At 29.8% G+C, this 20,793-nt stretch overlaps 1 protein-coding gene and 1 pseudogene across 1 annotated transcript; one reads left to right on the plus strand and one right to left on the minus strand.

Annotated features, from left to right (window-relative positions):
- Positions 1–586: 586 nt before the first annotated feature.
- On the minus strand, positions 587–8,398 carry LOC113556328 (innexin inx1). Its single transcript, XM_026961202.1, has 3 exons — positions 7,587–8,398; positions 3,091–3,443; positions 587–1,351 (listed from the first exon to the last, which is right to left on the minus strand). The coding sequence occupies exons 1-3, from the start codon at positions 8,091–8,093 to the stop codon at positions 1,147–1,149; spliced, it is 1,065 nt and encodes a 354-aa protein (XP_026817003.1). The 5' UTR covers positions 8,094–8,398; the 3' UTR covers positions 587–1,146.
- Positions 8,399–14,031: 5,633 nt separating this feature from the next.
- Positions 14,032–17,262, plus strand: LOC113550263 (annotated as a pseudogene).
- Positions 17,263–20,793: the final 3,531 nt, after the last annotated feature.

A 20,793-nucleotide genomic window follows, 5' to 3' on the forward strand; every position in this document is an offset into this window, starting at 1 on the left:
GTATATTGTGACATTAAATTATACATTTTAAATCGACTCACCTAAAATACATAGGTATAGAAAATACAATTGTAATAATTGTATGTAGGCTCAACATTTGTTTTCAATCAGATGGAAAACATCTTCGTTTTTGTTATCATATTATTAATTCTAATAATAAAAATCAAACATCAAAATGTTAAATACAAAATCCCTGTCGTTTATTACACGTGATTGTACATGTATAATTAATAGAAAAAAATGTATCCAAAGGTGATATCATATATAGGTATACCTATCCACTTATTATACATAGGTATAACATTATAATAAAATATGATTATATAATTTTAGTAGATAAAATAAATAGTGAACTTCATTAAACGTACAAAAATAAAAATTGTAAAACTAACAAAAATGAAAAAATTACATGTTTATTATATATAATAATAATAATAATATATACTATTATATTATACTATATATGTAGTATACTTTAATATTTTATGATAATTTTGATCTTTCTGTGGTATTATTTTGCTAGTTTATGTTTATGTACATGTCATACGAATAAACAAAAAAAAAAAAATATCACAAAAAAATGTTAATAGCAATAGGATAAATTATATAAAAATAAATAATAGTATACAGTCGTGTAAAAATAAAAAAAAATATAAACAAAACGTTTGGCATTAAATTAAATAATAATTTATGTATATATGTGTTGTTGTAATATTATAATAGTCTATTCCACATGTTGTTAGTATACAACTTTTTGTACTTCGATACCGTTTATCAATATAATATAATATAGTCATACATTGTTACATTGACGTGTTTGAGGATTACCCGTTTTTAATCAATAAATTATGAAAAAATTCTTAATATTAAATTAAAATTAAAACTTCCTAATACATAGGTAGGTAATGAAAAAAAAAATAAATGAAAAACAGCTTCATATTTCTATTGAAACTAAGTTTTAAAACGAAAAAAATAAATAAATCGTCCCGACAATGTAATATTATAATAATATATAACGCATATTATAAAGGTTAGGTTAGACATTATAAAGACATAATTTGAACACCAATTGTGATTGTGATGATGATGATGACGACGATGATACCGGATCGTTCGAGAATATCCAATCGGCAGTCATCGCGTCCATCAGTTGTCGGCTTTTTTCGCGATTTCGCGCACCACTTCCCTGTAAATGATCGGATCGATATTTTTGCCCAGCATGTACAGCACCCACCAGTCACCCACCGAAACTTTGTTCGTCACGGCTTTGGCGACGTCGTCGGTTATCAACCTGTAGTGGCGATACCGCAACGCGTTCTTCCTTGCGGTCGCGTTGTACATGATCAACACCCTATAGAGAGAAAAAAAAAACACCAATAAATATATGTTATAACCATCAGCCGAACGTTGTTTATTGACTGGTCGGGTTGTCGCGGGTATAGACGTATATCGTATATTATACGATTTTATACTCTATATACATATAAAAAAGACCAAGACTATGTCTGAGGTGTTTTCTATGTACTATACCTACTCTTAGTTACGGCCATCGAACCCCGCGAGACGGGTTTTAACGCGAGCGCGAGCGCGCGCGTGAGAAACCTTCGAGATCCAAACGAAAAAAAAATATACTCTTCCGAACGGATTTCTCATACGAACCGCTTTTATATACATCGTGATATTATATGTTATCATTATTATTATAGTCTTAGCGCGTCGACCGAGTTGGTTATTCTCTATGCCATTATGTGCGGCGGTAATCGATTGCGTACCAATATAATATAATTATTATTATTCAATGTGTAATGTGTAGTATACCCACATTATATTATCCCAATTGATTTAAAAATCAAATTGAAAACTTCAAACGGATTTTATAAAAGTTTTACGCTGAACACGGAGGTTTTAAAAATTATAGAAATAGCGAAGAGCATAAAAATTTAAAAACGGTAAAAGTATACGGTATAATAATTTTGTAAGTACTTATAAAATAATTACATGCATTTTGACTACGCTCGTCGCTCGTTAATGTTACTGTTCGATTGTATTATTGCTGGTTTTTATTTTTTACACCCAGATAGGTATAAATGTTAAAATATTCGATACATATCAAAACGGTATCGTTACTTTATGATAAGTAAGACTTAAAACAATTTTACAGATTTTTACAGTTATAACTCGTGATAGTATACATAATTAGGTGTAGGTGTATGTATATATTTTATTCTCGAGCAGATTATAAACGATCTCATAATACGAAATGCTAATCGCAGTATTTTTAAATAATAATATTTATAATTTTAGTATAACTTAACCTTAAACTAATCACTTGAACCGGTACTATTAGTTAAAAATGTAATGAATTATTGCTTATTTGTACATAAAAGTAAATATTATTAATATGTTACAATGTAATGGCATAAGTCATTTTAGAAGTGTAGATCGTATTTGTATAAAATTATCGAGTGTACTTGAGCTGAGAAACGTGAAAAAAAAATGAATATAACAACGTATACTAAATTCTCAACATAGTAATAAACTGCTAGTCAAGTTCATATATGTTTTTACCATTTATATTCTTGTCAACGATACCATAATTAAACGATACTGTTACGACGTCTAGTTCATATTACTGTAATATATACAGTTAATAACGTTAAACAGATATTTTTTTTAAATTCTTAAGTCGAATCACCTTATTAAAATAAGGTAAAAGCATTCATTTGTAACAAACTTTTTATATAAGATCAATGAAAAATGGTATTATCATACACAAATAATATAATATATTAATAAAGAAATATAAAATATTTTGATTTGATTGAAGTACTTTTTATTTTGTTATGTTCAAAAAACAAAAAATATTATTATTTAGTGTTTATTTAAGTTATGATTTATATTTTTATAGTTAAACCACACAATATATACTTATGTAAGAAGGAAATGTAGAATATTCATAAGCTTTTAACATCGCCTAGCTGATTTTATCATTATTATATTATGAATTTTGATTCAATATTTATTTTATCACAATGCGCACTCGTTTATAATATTATCATTAAAATAATGTAAGATTATGATTGTAAGTACCTGTGACAGATCATTAGGACCAACGCCACCAACAGGAGTAGATACCAAAACCATATGAATATGTAAGTCTTTTCGTTTACGATGTTCAAAGGTAATACACACAGCGAATCATGCTTTTGCACGGTTCCTGAGGGTCCAAACTTGTGGAATGTGCACTTGGTCACCCGGGGAAATATGAAGACCATCGGGTCCACCCGGTTTTCCTGATGTTCGGTGGACATGCCGATTACACGCAGCCCGTACGTAATGAACTCTCCGCCAAAAAATCTGTTCATCCAGTATATCTGCAGCACGATGTTAGCCAAGCACATGAACTCGCATATCCAATACTTGGCGGCATACCAAGTATGTTTCTGAAAACATATACATTTTTATAAATTTTAAAATTTTTTAAAACATAATCTTTAAATACAATTTCTTAATTTGTTATCTGAACAGATTTTATTATGAAATAGCTATAGACTATAGACAATTTATTTATGGATGTACTGAAAATTCACAATTATTAATTTATAGTGATTTATATACAATGTCATTTTAAATACTCTTTTGAAAATGTAATATATTATAGATACGATGTAGTTAAGTCACTACCTATGACTTGAATGAACAGAAATTACAATTACGACCTAAATGCAATTTAATACCAGTCAATAGTTGTTGAATATTACTTGTGATCCATTAAATCATAATATTATGATTTAAAGTCATTATTTTGTCATTAGTAGTTGAGAGGTATGTATACACTATACAAGTGATTAAGAGCGTAATAATTGTTATTACCTAAAATATACTGTCATATAAACCAGTTATTTACAAGGCTATATATATATATTTTTTTCTTAAGTGGTGAGTCCAAAATATGTTTTTTATTCAACACTGAAAGTTTTGAAATTTCATTAAAAATATGACAAAAAAAACAGGCTTATTATGAGTTATCGCTATCTATGACTGAAAATATTTATGTAGTGAACGTTAAAAAATATTTAGGACATTTTGGGGTATCTGAACCCCATAGAATCAGATCTTGCCTTGATCATATCAATAATAGGTACAGAGAAGTTTTAGTGAATCGCATTTCATGTGTTAATATGATATATATATATAAATTGTTTTATAATAATAATAATAATCTATTATTTCTATCTAGTTAAATGCAGAGTTTGGTTATAAATTGAGCATAGTATTGGTGTATTTTACACAGTTCATTTATCAATTTTGTCGGGAAAGATTTGTTCCCAAAGTGCAAGAAAACCTCATAGAAAATATAGTACCGAAGCGATTAAAAAAATTTCTAAGTTTTTCTAATATTGTTTTTCGAACACGATAATTAATGTAATATAATTTATGATTTTTTCAAAGTATTATCGGAATATCTCTAAAGAACCGATTACGTAGGTACTTAACCAAATCATGACCATGGTATAATGTCCGAATTTCGAAAATGTTGTAAAAGAAACATTCATAAAGTAACTAAACTGACAACAAAAGAGTTGCGTCATGCACTATTGTCTTTAAATCGTACAGTATTGACCGTTCAAGGAACAACGGTGAACAACTCGTTAATATGTACAGAAAAAAAATCAAAGCAAGTTATTTTAAACGTTTGTGTGACAAAACTAAAAAAATCTACACACACGTTCAACCATTTTAACTTATAATGCCTTTATACAATTTAGATTTTTTGAAACGTGTAATAATATGTTATTGTATTAACCGCGAATGCAGAATGCAAATTGCCGAAAATGAACAATTGGTTGATAAATACCAATGTCAACAATTCTACACGTTAACCGGCCAAACAATGTACACGAAAATTATAATATTTTCAAATAATTCACTGTTAAGAATATACCTCCTAATATACAAATTTCTGTGACTTGTGGGTATGTATATTATATTATATACAATACATAGGTACATATTGTTTTAGGCTCTCTCGACGCGTCGTCGTATATATTATTTATATTATTTTCATTTTATACGACGTATACGATCGAGACTAGGACGAGATACATTTTGTACGGCGACGGCCTCTTAAATTTCAACAAGTATACCTGCTATAATGCCTATAGGCGATCATATTATTAGTGAGTGAAATTATAGTGCTTAGAAACGAATACGCGACACACTATACACAAGCTCTCTTATCAATGTCCAAACCATACTTATGGGCATATATCATATACATAATATGTAATATGTGTCGTACGCTTTTGTATTCTAGTGATTTCTGTATAATTATCGTGTTTATGTACTGTTGCAAGTAATTGCTAGTATATAGGTATATACCACTATAGTAATATATACAATAATTATTATGTTAAACGTTCGTAGGCGTTCATATAAAATACATATATCTCTAGGTACCTATATTATACAATGTATCTTTACAGGTTCGTCGGTTTGAATAACTTCCATGCAGCAGCTCGTATAATAAAATATGCATGGAAAAATACGATATCACAGTGTGTATTTATTTTGTATACTCAATATTACAATAATATATAGTAGACCGAACAAAGACAATTGTATATCGACGATGTGGTGTGTTTTTATAATGTTCTATAAATTACGATATTATTGAATTGGTAATAACTTCGGAGAGGTTAAAGTTTGTATAGATCACCGCTTTATTAATTAAACATTAATTTTAAAATATCCAAACTATACACTAGGTGTATGGTGTTATATTATGATTTTAATAATAGCCTGCTGGTCTCTTTCTCTCTTTTTATATATGTTTGAAGAATACACTTGGTATTTATTTCTTATGACGCACACTTCAGATTCAAACTACTTAGAAAAAGTCATTTCAATGTCACGTGGACGTTAAAAATCAATTCCATCGAACATCTAACTGCTGTCGAACTCTACAACGCGCAGCGTGGTATGCTTACACATATGTATAGCGTTTCTATGAGAAATTTAATTGATGTAATTAAATAAAAAACAAAACAAAAAACAAATCCCTGACACTGCCAAATGGAAAACGACAAACAATGTGGTCTACGTGCAATATAACCACGATTCTCGTTAAACCGAATGAATCATAATAAATATGAGAGTTCTGTGTACAAAAATATAGTACATTAATATATTATTAGGTACCTATCATTACTGAAATCATATTCACCATATTTTTGTATATAAAAATGCATGTTATAACTGTTTTTTTTTTTACTGTTTAAAAAAGATGGTTTTCGTGTTTTATTCCAATACGCATAACATTTGAATATGATACGTATATTTATTTATTTTTTTAGTTTTTTGATGATATTTTATTATAAAAGGTTTATGCTCCATAAAATATTTTAAATTAATTTTTTTTTTTGTAAAGATTATGTATCTAACATCTATTTATTTATTTTTGATGTATTTGAATATTAAAATTGTATGATTACCAATTCTAAATATACTTCTTTCCTTTTAATATTTTAATAATTATTTGGAGTTATAACTGTTTGCTTAATTGAACCACATACGATACATTGTGGTATTGATATATATATATTGTAGTAATTATATTATAAGATTATAATTTTTCATAGAGACATGCATTATTTCGGTAAAAATAGAGGGAGAATGAGAAATAAAAAACAAAAATGTATTAGGAAAAATCACTCGGACTACGATTAAATGCGACACAGCAGCGTTATAGTACATCTTCTTCGACTTTCTTCTGATTGAAAAATACAAAAATAATGATTTTGACCGCGATAAATTAAGAAATTTCTAAACAACGAAACAGTTTGCTTTCGTTGTTGTATATGCTACTATAATACGGTTTTTAACCGCACAACTATACATCGTTTATATATATTTATATTTAAGTGTCATTTTTTATATCATTTTCCGACCGAACGAAAAACGTCTTGACCCGTGACATTTTCCAATATTACTGCAGTGCAGCTTGTCGAATCGCCTGTAAAACATTTCTTATCGAATACGACGATTCGGAAGAATACACCGTTATATTATACAAGTATATCTTATAATATACAATCCAAACAATGCGTCCTATTATTTTGATAGAACAGGCATATTCTATATTTTATTATAAGACAAACATTGTAAGTAAACACGATAAGTATATTAGCGTGGCCGTACGTATTTATACAACAATGATTTATTATAATACTTATACGAGAAATAACTTAGACAATAATATTTTAGTAACAATTTGTACTATATTCTTTTTAGTAGATCTTACAAATGTTACCAGCACCGACTCTTTTTTTTTTTACACACGTAAAACAGTCACAACTAAACAATATATATACCACAGTACAGAAATGATCTGACTGTAAAATAGCAGCCGCAAAAAATCTTTCCGTCGGACCGCTGTCTAAGAAACGGTCTCAGGCTAAAAAAAAATTGAAGAAGCGACGCAAAAGTTGTACAGTGACATCCGCAAAGGTCGGCCGAAAACGGTTGCCACGTGTACGTAATATATATATAGACTGCGCATGCGTGCGCAAATGGTAGATACTCACTCTGATATGGGTGAGCATGTAGTGGACGAGTATTTTCTTCTGCTTTTCGCGCTCCTTATCGGCGCCCAGTCCGAACTGCAGGCCCATGACCAGCGTGGACATCAACGCGCCCTCCTGCATGTCCCACACCCACTTGGGGAAGTAGCACAACATGGCCTGGAAGAACAGAGCGAAGCACACCCACTGGTAGTACGTATAATACTTGGGAGGTTCGCCGTTTTCGGGTCCAACGCCTGGGTGCGCGGCGCCCACGCCCTGTTCCCTTTGGAACGCGTCCGGCATGGTGAACGTAGACGTGATCCAGCAGTACGTGTTTACCGGCCTGGTGGGCAGCCCATCCACGATGCACTGGATCGGATTGCCTACGTACTGAGTGGCCGTCACCATTATGGAGCACGCGAGCAGCACGACCGTGGTAAACGTGACGTGCACCCGAAAAACCGTGCCATCGATGGTCACCGGCTGCCGCTTGACGAACTCCTTGAGCCCGCCTAACAGCTTCAACATGTTGCAGATTTCGACTAACTGCTGCGAACACTACAACGACTACGGAAACGAATACTACTATAATTACGGTGGTGGCGGTGCACCGGCCGCTGTTGTCATGGCACGTCGAGACGACGCACCGCGAGCGGACTTCCGGCGGGAAACGACGAAAAGAAATATGCAACGACGTCAATTAACACGATCTCTACGGTGACGGGCGAGTGATTTTTAAAATATTATATGGTGCGAGTTATATACGTGATGAAAACGACATTGACTGCACGACGCGAACACCACAGCTGTCTGTTACTACAATACTGCTACTACTGCTGCCGCCGCCGTCGACTACTACCGTACGCGTAGCCATCCTCCCCCTTTCGTGGTCGCGGGACACGACAGGGCCACCGTATATACGCGCGCACGTCCAGTACTACCAACAACAACAACAATAACAACAACAATAACTTAGACTGCGTTACGCGTATTATTATTTTCAAACGGTCAGTTGTTCCGTCCGGTCAATTGTTTTGTTTTTTAAAGATTTTCAATACGGTTTTTGTGCGCGGGGAAAGAGCTAAGTGAATGTGATTCATTTCCTCAAAATTCACCGTTGGTGTTCGCGAGGACAGCTTAGCCTCCTTAGGTGAATATTGGAGGGGGAGTGCTTGGCTTTAGCCTCTCCACAAAAAAAAACGTTCAAAGATCCCCCATTCCCCGCATGATTTAAACGATAATTTTTTTGTTTCAGTGTTTATTAATTGCCCACTTTTACATTAAGATATCTTATCCCTCTCACCACCGTCGACGAACCAATATCTGCCCTCCGCACATTTTCAGTCGCATAAAAAATATTTATCGGGTATACCGCCGCTATTATAATATGATGGCGCGTTTACGCACCACGACTGAGAACCCCTGGACCGGCGTCGTCGTTAAACGAAAAGGGGTCGGTCCCGCCGTCGCGACGGGAAACGCGCGCGTCAGTCTTACCGATCCCAAACACAGTCACCCCGAACCGGGCCGGTTATATACGCTCGCACGTATAAAATAAGATACCTATATATTATACCTATCTATATGTATATTATATTTATATAACTTCTACGCGATCGGCCGTACGTGAAATTTGTTGGTCTCGATTTCGTTTTCTTACACAAATGCATTGGCTATTGCGGTAGGAAAACCTCACGATATTCGATGCCCGTATACCAATAATACATAATATACAATATAGTACGGTGACTTTCACTCGGACGCCGCCGACGTGGAGACGGAAAAATAGTTATTTAATGATAATAATGATAATAATAATAATAATAATACGTATTTGTAGACAAACGTTGCGCCCAAAATGTGGCGGTATTAGAAGCGAATAGTTTCGACGGGCCCGGCCGTACGATGTAATTATTATATACAACATTATTATATTACATATTGTTGGCCGAGAGACGATCCCGAATGATATTTAATCATAGGTTTTGTCGGACGGCGGCGGGAGAACGCGCAGAGAACGTTGTACGTTACACACACACACACACCCACACGCGTGCACATACACACATACATCTATATATAATATATATATCATATCGTCAGTATTTTTTTCTTTTATATAACGTTTATAATAGGTACACAGTGTTTTTTTACACACGACAATACTACCGCAAAATTTGAAAACACGTATTCAGTGCACTTGAGTGGCACAGTTGTATATTATATATTTTAAGCCGAGCTGCTCGAGTGGTGTCAGTGTCGTTGTTTCTATAAATTATATTATTAAAATAATTTTTTCAGTCCTTGCAGCGGGAAATGTACGATGGAAACAGCGAAATCAATCATTTTCTACGAAACCGATATCCACCAAAATTCAGTCCATTTCGACTGAACCACATCATGTACGCATAGCCGCGTGCATTCAAACGAAGGACACTACACGGGCTACCTATAAATGTAAAACGTTCTCTTGACATTTTCGACTAGAATCATTATTGCTCTGAATATTGACATCCTTTTTGTTAATCGGTCAAACGCGGATCCCCCTAGCTATTCCTCAAAATACATTATCGGATAGAATATACACACGCACACACGGCTGCATAGCCACAGGGGCCGGTTAAAAGTCACCCCTCCCCCCACCACCAAATGTCTTCGACTTTTTTCCTCGTATATTCGATGTTCATAAAGTGAGTAATTTAGAGACTATATTTTCCTAGTTACGCCACTAAATGACACATAGCATATATATATATATATATATATATATTATATATATCATAATATGCTCGTAGAACGCTGTATAGATATTACGCGAGATGCGTAAACACACCTACCCCGCGGTGCGCGAGATGGATGTATTTACCTTCATATTATCATCGTAGTCATCATCATCGGTGTGGCGATACGAAGTATATATATATATATATATCATTATGTACGACTAGTGGTCACATGATAGGTGTCCTGTTTTTATTATTATTCTTTTTTTTATTTCACCACGGTTTTTATTTAATTTTTATTAGCTCATCATTATACTCACATATATCGTGTGTGTGTGTTTTATATGTGTACGAGTGCACTGTACACATACACGAGTGTAGTGTTAGTAAATATATTATATACATATATACAGACATATATCTATAATATGCCTACGTAGAATGTATGTATATCTGGTATACGTCTATCTGATACGATGCAGTTACCGCGCGCACGATTGCGGCCGTGAACTCGGGACCGCGTGCTTTTTGTTCCGTGTGGTCGTCGGATACTCGGATCTGGATGGATTCTCGTTAAGTGCTCATGCTCTCTCCCTCACATACACAATATACGAACTCCTTCCACCCTGAAAACCGGTTTTTCCAGCAATCATATCGTTCCGTATGCGGTGTTTGAATGCATATTGCGTCATGTATGTATAGGTATAATCTGTACATAATAGGTATTAATGTGCACCAGAAATTCGAATTTTTCGGCTTATATATAAATATGTAAACCAGACACGTGATGCATACTCATAGACAGCGGAATCCAAATCAAAATATAAAACATAGTCCGAGGTCCAGACGTACACACAACTATTATATGTACCGTATCGTATTGTACGGCATAAATATCCTCCGGAACGATCTTCTCCTTCGTCCTAGTCTCGAGTGATATATCACGAGGTCGAGGTATGCTGCAATCGTGCGTCTAGAGTTATCGGTGGTGTATTACAATAATGTCTATTCGTGTGATAAATTAATATTATGACGCACGCGCGTTTGGATAAGACAATTTTTTCTCCCTTGACAGCAGGAAAATATTTTTCTGTATACTCCCAAAAATAATTATAAATAATTCTATACCTAGCTATACATGCATACATAAAAAACAATACTTCAAACTATATATTGTCATGGCTTTCACAGTCAATTTCGTTTTTATGTTTGGCGATTCGAACAATAAATTTTCTTAAGGTCGAACGATGGACATATTAGATGAGATGATGTGCGTACGTAATTTTCGTGCGAAGTCCTAATAATATGATAATACGGTGTTTGACTTTGAGAAAACATTCTATTGAAGAGTCGACGAATTTTATTCAACAGATCTAGTTTTTTATTGACGTTTATTATCAAAACAAAAAATGAGGTTTAACATTATATTGTATACAGGCGTTATACTAATGTTTGACGTCCGGAACGAAACTTCCTATAAAAATAAACACCAAACACCATACCGTATGACAAATATAATATAATATAAAATATAATTTAGTTGAGTATAAAAGAAAATCTATATTTATTCGTCTTTCAATAGCAAAATGTATCGTTGAAAAAGTCGAAATAACGTTTACGTATAGAATAAAACGGTACCTAAAACGAATGTTTGTTGTCGTTGAAACAATAATATATGGCGACAGATGAGATACTTAAATACACTATAGTAAAAAATATAAACAATTGTAAGTCGTAACAGTAAATCTTTTTGTCCCATCGGGAGTGCATTTGGAAATTTATTGAAGGTCCTTTCGTTAATGACTTGACATTTTAGAGTAAACGAAGAACGCGGTTATAAATTTATGGGGAGAAACGAAAACAAAAAAACCAACAGGAATTCGGTCTAATCTTAAAACAACATCAAGAACATATTTTTAATTTTACGGACATGTTACATCTTATACGTATAAAATAAATGCTGGCGGGTGTTGCAACTGAGTTTTCTCCATCAGTCACAGTCCATAACAATAATAACAACTATAGCTATGCTGAGGCTATTGTGTTGATGTTTATATATATATATATTACTCAGTTTTTACAGTTTTATCACTGTCATTTGGTTTCCTCCTAATGTTAATTTTGCTGCTCCACAGCTGACTTCTAACTGCGTATTGTAATGATGATATGTTATCCGGCATGAAATTAACATTTCACAGTATAATGTTACCAAACAAAAACACTCAAATGCTTTGAACCAATATTGTGATTTGTGATCTATTTCAACGGTCGACGCGATTTTTACGCTTATTTCAACAACTAGTTTTTATTACCCTTAGATAACTGCGTCCGGTTTAAATTTAATTTACGAATGTGATTCGCGACGTGATTGTTGAACACCATGTCAAACCTATTGTCAAATAATTTTTATTGGAACGTCCTGAATATTTATTACCATAATAATAATCATTAATGATCCTACAAATAGTCTTGTCATATTTGACACGTACGCAAGATTTCATTGAAACGAGGAAGGCTGACACTGATTTTTTTGTAGACGAACTTTAATATGCAACTCTTTATTTGAATTAAATATAAATATAGATTCAATAAATTTAACCGTTTAAAAAGTATTTATTTAGGAATTAATTAAAATACTTGAGACGTATTTATAAAAACAAAATCATTTTTTATTAAGATTTATTGTATAATACAATTTTAAATTATCATCAATAGAAATAATTATTAAAATTTTAAATAAATCTTATAATTGATACTAGTTCACCGTTTATATATAGTAAGTGTTTTGTACAGATTTTGATTATCTAACAATTTTTTTAAAATTGTTTACAACATATCATATTTTAGTCTCTAGAATCGTTTATTTTCATTACCTATTCATATATAAAAAACTTTTTGGGTTACTTTTTAAAACATTAATATTAGTAAATTTTTTTTGTTTATAAGTATTTAATTATAACTTTTCAAATACTTATAAAATAGCATTATAATAATACTTATACAATATTATTAGTATATTACTATAAAACTATTCAAATATAATAATACTATATTATAATTATGTATTAATCATTACTCAAATACTTTACACTTTGTCAGTTTAAAAAATTGGTCCTAATCTTGTAAATTATAAGTGCAAATTCATAGAATGTTATTATTTTATAAAGCTTATTAATTAATATATTAATATATTATTATTGCGATTTAATTTATACTTAATATTTAAATTAAATTATTTCAAATTCAGATAATAATTTAACCATTAAGAAATGTTTACATTTAGTTTTTGACGTTTCGTACACAATAAATATTATTAGTAATTCAGTCCGTAGGTATATTATTTTGAAACAAAAAATAAAATAAAGTATATGTCTTCATTCGACTGATGATGAGTTTCTAACGAGTTATATTATTTACGCAACACTGCCTTCGTAGTATTATAAGAATTGTTTACTGGTCGTTCATTACTACAAAGTGAGTACAAACCTAACATAATATTTTATCACTTTTTATTGTTTTATATATATTATTAGAAAAATTATTATTAACACATACTTAAAATCAATTTTTGTATTAATCAAATAAAACTCGATCAACAATAATTACTTTACTAAGAGTTATACCCATAGGTGCCTGTAGGTAATATTAATCCAAACTTCCAACTGGTAGACAGAGAACATGCATCTACATTTTTGTTGGTGTATTACTTGAACATCGATCATATTTTCACACAACATGTCAACATGTATGTGTCCAAGTACCAGGTGTCCAGGTCTATGGTATTATTAGCAGACAGCAGTGACTAAATACAATAATCGTATCCATTATTCATACTGCTGTTGAGCCGGATATCCGAATAAAAACATTTAGCCATGTATAATACTACAAATATATATATACTTGTCTCGTTCACATATCATATATTCATATTGAACACCTTATTATTCTAATAAGACTGCGTCGTGATTTGACGCATTCGTTAACGTGATTCTGCATTTGGACGGGAGATTATTGTATCGTTGTCCAGATTTTACAGGCCTTATAAGAATAAATTCATAAAGATCCTACATAAGATTCGTTTTTATCAGACGACACGTTTACAGATGGTCTTTAGATTTTAATGTAGAAAGGGCTTAATATAGTTTTGTACGATTTTCAATCATTTCTAGTATATACCACGAGAGTGTCTTATACTATATTTGTTATTGATATTATCATTTTTTAACTGTTTAATACTAAAATTACTTCTGATTATTAAAATATTTTTAATGTTAAATGACTCAGTATAAAATAAAAATATATCACGTCTTGAGTTCGTTCAAAAATTGGCACACAAAAATTTACCAGTTTTATACAATTAAAAAAAAAGGCATAGGTATATATTTTAAAACCATAAATAATTAATAATATTTTATTATATTTTGAACTACACCATTTATATAATTGAAAATCTTCATTCTCTAAAAGTGGTAAAGAAAATATATATTTAATATTATTAATTAGGACGCAGCTCGGACGTGTTGTGCAAAAACCACGGAAGCAACTAGGAAAAAATATCATTATGGCCGCAATTCGAATGCACTGAAAAATAAATATTAAAAATTAAAAATGTCTTATGCCTATAAGTACCATAAAAAAAGTTAAATAAGTGATAGTTATACCACGTGTAAAAAATGATAATATAAACATTTCACAAAAATTTCAAGTACCTATCTATATGGTTATTTATTTTTGAATTTCAACACATAAATTTTTTTTTGTTTGGACGAAGATTGTACGTGAGAAGTGACTATGCAGTATGAACTAAGTGTTTTTATCTGATAATTTATTTTGTGTTTGTTTACAATACATATTATCAATAAAATTTTATGTAGCCACGCAATTCTACTGTAGTCCTTGAATCCAAACTGTAACCGGTTATGATTTTTTAGTTACTCAAGTGTTGGCAGTATCGATAAAAGTATACGACAATTTATATAAAAAAAAATACTACCTACATAAATGTTCGATATTTTTTAATTAGGAAATGAACCACTTATTAAGGAACTTTATATTACGTTTTCAAGCATTTCTATTAATCCATACAATTTTTATTAATATTTATAAAAAAAAGAGTTTTTAATTTTAAACTTTCCAAAGTACAAATTAAATTCAAATTTTAAATCTAAAATCAACCTTTAAAGTTAAAAATAGAAATAATCTATCGACAACTTATCAAAAAAATAAAAACACACATTATTTATAATCAATACATTTATCGTTCCGCTCAAAATCTAAATTTAAGTTAATGTACTAACAACTAACATAATGTATAAGAAAAATTAATAATTATTGACATAAGATTATACATAATAGTAAATCTACAACAGTAATGAACCAAAATTGCCTAATCAACACGCCGTGTAATGATAATTAAAACGTATAAAATACCATGATATTATCATAGGTCGTTTGAGATCGAACTTTTTTTTTTTAACATATTGATTTATTATTGTCCTTAAATATATAAAAACCAGTTCTATAAGAAAACTTGAAAAAAAAAAAATAACAAAAAGGTATATTAAAGTATGCATTGTTTAAAATTAACGTAATATACTAATGCAATTTTATATTAATAGCATTAATTATAAATATATTAACAATTTTAGAAGTTACCCCAACAATAGTCAATTTGTTACTTACTGCATCATGAAATAAAATACATTTGATTGTAAGGAAAATATTCGTGTAAATTTAAAATTGAATACTAAATGTATACAAAAATGTCATAGAAACAAAAATATATTTTTTTTCGAATTATTACAGGATTGTTATGCATAGTTAACGAAAAAAAAAATTTGAAAAAATCATTATTTGAATGGAATAAAGCATTTCAAAGGAGAAGGGTTGTTAAACTACTTGTAACACTTGCATGATGACAAGAATGGCGTACATTAAATTAAAAAAAAAAACAATTTCCGAATAACAGTAATTTTCTAGGATAAGATTAGTCATAATAATGTTCCAGAAATCTTTATGTAAGGCGAGTATAATAGGAATATCAAAACTAAAGTTGTATGTTCACAGAAAGTGTGATCTTTATATTAAAAAAAAAAAAAGAAAATAAATTTTCAGTTTAATGGGTTTTAATTTTTCAAATATTTTAACTGTTTTTTAGATATTAGATTTTTTACTGTATTTACAAAAACACATTAAATTACATTTTTAATTTTATAAATTAAAGTCTTTAATTTTTTATGAAAGATACCGATATTTTGGCGATTAGGCCGAGTACCCGAGTACTCGACTAATATACAAGTTTTTTCGTAAGCTTTTTATCCCTAACAAAAATAAAAAGTTTTCCGAAAAGTCACTTTAATGTTCTATAATTGTTTGAATTTTTATGACATTTTACACATCTATAATAACTATTAATTCTCCTCAACCGTTTTTTTTTTTTTTTAATAATTCAAAAACAAATCACTGTAGTTATTTGAAAACTTGACCAATTATTAGGGGATATATAAATGTTTCCATACTATTTTGTTGCGGATGCAGCATTTCCTCTTAAGTCCTATTTGATGAGGCCTTATCCAAGAAGAGTACTTGATAACAAAAAGAGAATTTTTAATTATAGATTAAATAGAGGAAGAAAAACAATCGAATGTGCTTTTGGGATAATGGCTAGTAAATTTAAGGTACTAAGTACACCAATTTTATGTGTAAATGAAGAAACAATAAGCAGTATTATACGATGTATGTGTGTATTACATAATTTTATTAGGATCAGAGAAGGTAGAGTTTATCAACCGAACTACCATAAGGAAACTGAAATAATTATGAATATTGGAATGAATTTGGAATTAAAAAATGAAAATAACAATTTACCAACCAGAAATTCAGCATCCAGGCTTAGAGATTACACGTCTAACTAATTCATACAACCACAATCTGCATTACCTTAGCAATGGAATTACTGTACTCGTACATCGTGAAATAACAGTATTTATCTTATATATTTTTTTTTTATAATAAATATTAGATTTGATCAGTTTATATTACTTATATATTAATACTTATTAATTATTATTAAATGTAGATTATTTTATTCAAGTACCTTTGTTCTTTAAAGATTTTGCCACACTTTCTCATGCCAAATCTATTACATCTCGTTTTGAATAGTCGGGTAATTTATAATTGTACAGACAAGGGTGTTTTTCAATTTCTTCGACTAGTTTAATATTGTAAACGGGATCGTCTTTATTGGCCATATTTACCAAAATCGCAGACGACCGTTGCAATGAAACTGAACATATTCAGTCACGCGCGATATTTTACGTCGTAATCGCCGCAACAATAGTCGCGTTGCGTGTATGGGAGAAGTACTATTTATAAACATTGGAAACACGGACGCTATAAAAATCGCCAGTTTCATCAATCGCGTCGCGCTAGTGGGAGAGCTGTCTTACTGTTTGCATTTTTTACATGATATATTATAATTTTCAAAATATTTTGACTATACACCTATAGGATAGAATATATACATAGCATAATAGCATACATGAATGCATATATTACATATATTAGTATCGCAATTTATCTGAGCATATAAATTAGAACCTATCGATTAATTTTAAAATCAGTGAAAAATTGTATGACTATCTATTTATTTTTCCTAAACAGGACGGTACCAAAATGGGAATGGTATAATCTAACTTGTGTATAACGAATCGAATGTGAATAACTGCTTGTATTTAGAAATTAATTTTATTGATTTTATAAGTCGTTATTATACGTAGGTCATAATCTATTAACTATCTGGTATGCAATATTAATTTAATGTTTAAACTTTTCAACATTTTTAAAATTATTAATCATTTAAAAACAGCCAGCCCGTAAACTAATTGAAAAATAAGAATAAAGACTTCAAATATGTTAACTGTCTGCTGTATAGTAGGTGAATACATGTAGACTAGGTTAAGAATGCCATTATAATAAATTTGTTAAATTTGAATTCAATATATAACCATTGTGTACAATGTGAAATTATGCTGGTCGAAGTTGGTTTTGTTTTTTGGTGAGAACATTTATCAAACAACTATTGAAATAATAATATTATAATTTTGCTATATAAAATTTCGGATGTACAATCACTATAATTTTACGTACTATGCAATTTATTAGAAATAAGAAGTTTCGCATGTCTGACAGCCGAATAGAAAAATAAATCCTATAATATCACAAAGAGTTTTATAAAAAAAAACACATGATGTATCATATTATTATGATATTATTATCATCCGTGGCAAACGACAATCGTTGTCATTCATAGAAGACTATTAATAATTCTAATAGTTTTATTGAACAGTCATTAAACAACAGCCTTTAGTGTATAAAAATTGTATAACATTTTTACATAGTATTTTAATAATTCCATTTTGAAAGAAGACGAATGAAGAAATAAGCTAGCTGTTTCTTCGGTGGTAGTGCACGTTTGAACTGTGAATGTGGTACAGCTCGATTTCACCGAACAGCGTCGAAGAATACTTACGTAAGTTAATTTTCCCATAATTATGGAATATTAAATTTATCTTTAATACATAAAATAATTATTTATTGACGTGTACAAGTTACTATACTTGGATGACAGACTTATATTTTATTTCCAATCGTCCAATGCAATGGTCGGCAACCAGTGAGCTATTGTCTACGGCCCGCTTTAAATTCTAAAACGACGTATTTTTTTAAAAAAATTTTTCATTTTAAAGTTCTAAGCAATATTTTTTTGCATAGTAAATAATTTAAGAAAATAAAATTTTTTATTTTTTCTGGCCCGAAACAGTTTTTAATTTGTAAATGTGGCCCGAGAGTCCAAAAAGGTTACCGACCACTGGTACAATGTAAAAAATAGCCAAGAATAAAATTAAGTCGTCAAGTATACTTTGGATCCTGAACTTAGCAATGAATGTATACTGATTTGACAATTGTGTTGTTTCTTTTTTGTCATAAATTCTTGTAGCAAATATGATCTATGTAGTACTTTCGGGTGGTTAATAGTAAAATAAAATAAAAAAATTCGAATCTTGTCATAATATTGAAAACACAAAAAAATGCTATATACTTGTATAATATTGACAAAATTAATTTAATAATTTAATTTTAACTAAAAAATGTTAATTATTGAATATTGAAAAATTTACCATTTATCTACATTATGATTTCTCTATAGGTAAATTGTATAATTTTAAACGCATTTTCATTATTTAAAAAAATTAAATTTTTTTTTTTTATTTAGCCGAAAAATATTATAGATATGCGAATATGATTTAAAATTTAACACAGGCTTCTTCTTCAATCGTTCACTAATTTACTGTAATAAAAATGTATAGTCATGGTATATTTTATAAACATTTAAAATTAAAATTTTGATTGAATTTGCGGGCTAAATTTATAAAATGTTTAAATTATTTTTTTTGTTAGATTTTCATATAAATATTTTATTTTTACATCTACAATTTAAAAATATTATATAGGAATTCTCATTAGTTTTTTTTAACCTAAAACAAAAATAATATGTTTACTGGAAAGTCAAATTATTTTATATGACTATACGAAGTTCAGTATTATACTTATAACTTATTAAATGTTAATTATAAACCCACCCTAAAAATAAATATTTTTTCTCAAATAATTTTTACATTTTGTTATAGTTCAAAAACGAATAATCTTAGATACTTAAAACTTTAATTAAAATCTTATGAGAGTACTTCTTACACATAGTATCTTTTCAAAATATTTTGAAATTATGTATATTTACGATATTATATATTTTGTTATTGTTTAAAACATTATTTGTAGGGACATAAAAGTTTTTTGTACATGTTATACTATAAACGATGACATTTTTGACATACGTAGATTAATCTTAAGATATTATTTACTCAAATTATTTTACGAAAGGGTTGACTCAAAAGTATATAACAAGAATATAATACGGTATAAATTATATTTATTATTTATACAATATTAAAATAATAATTATGATAAATGCCATGTTTTCGGAAAAAATGTAACTTGTCGAACTTTACAAAAAAAAAAAAAAATAATAAATTACTTTGCAATATCAATCAACATATAATATTATAAGTTATAATACATCAAAATTATACTTATTAATGAAGGTTGATTGACTGTCTCTTTCAAATTTCACACACTAATTAAAGTAATAAACTTAATCACTAATGTACAAAATAACTGTGATTACTTCTTTATCTTAAATTAATGTAATTTTTGATTATTTTGTAAAATGGTACTGAAAATTGAATTCTTCAAAGCACTGACTAGGTACTATTTGTTACATGAAACAATAATAAAGGAAATGTATGAATTTGTTTCTATTATGATATGTGTCTTCAGATATATATATGTAAGTTTACATGTAAGAATATATAAGATTAAGTTAAAGCACTGCGTGATTAGAACCAAAATAATGCAGAAATAATAACTCAGAAACATAGCGATAAAAA

Source organism: Rhopalosiphum maidis, chromosome 1, assembly GCF_003676215.2.
Source record: "Rhopalosiphum maidis isolate BTI-1 chromosome 1, ASM367621v3, whole genome shotgun sequence".
Taxonomy (NCBI): domain Eukaryota; kingdom Metazoa; phylum Arthropoda; class Insecta; order Hemiptera; family Aphididae; genus Rhopalosiphum; species Rhopalosiphum maidis.

Coding starts and splice junctions, on each gene's coding strand:
- LOC113556328 (XM_026961202.1), bottom strand. CDS start 8,093: ATGTTGAAGCTGTTAGGCGGGCTCAAGGAGTTCGTCAAGCGGCAGCCG. Junction 3,444..7,586: donor ACATGCTCACCCATATCAGA/GTGAGTATCTAC, acceptor ATATGTTTTCAG/AAACATACTTGGTATGCCGC. Junction 1,352..3,090: donor GTCCTAATGATCTGTCACAG/GTACTTACAATC, acceptor TTCTCTCTATAG/GGTGTTGATCATGTACAACG.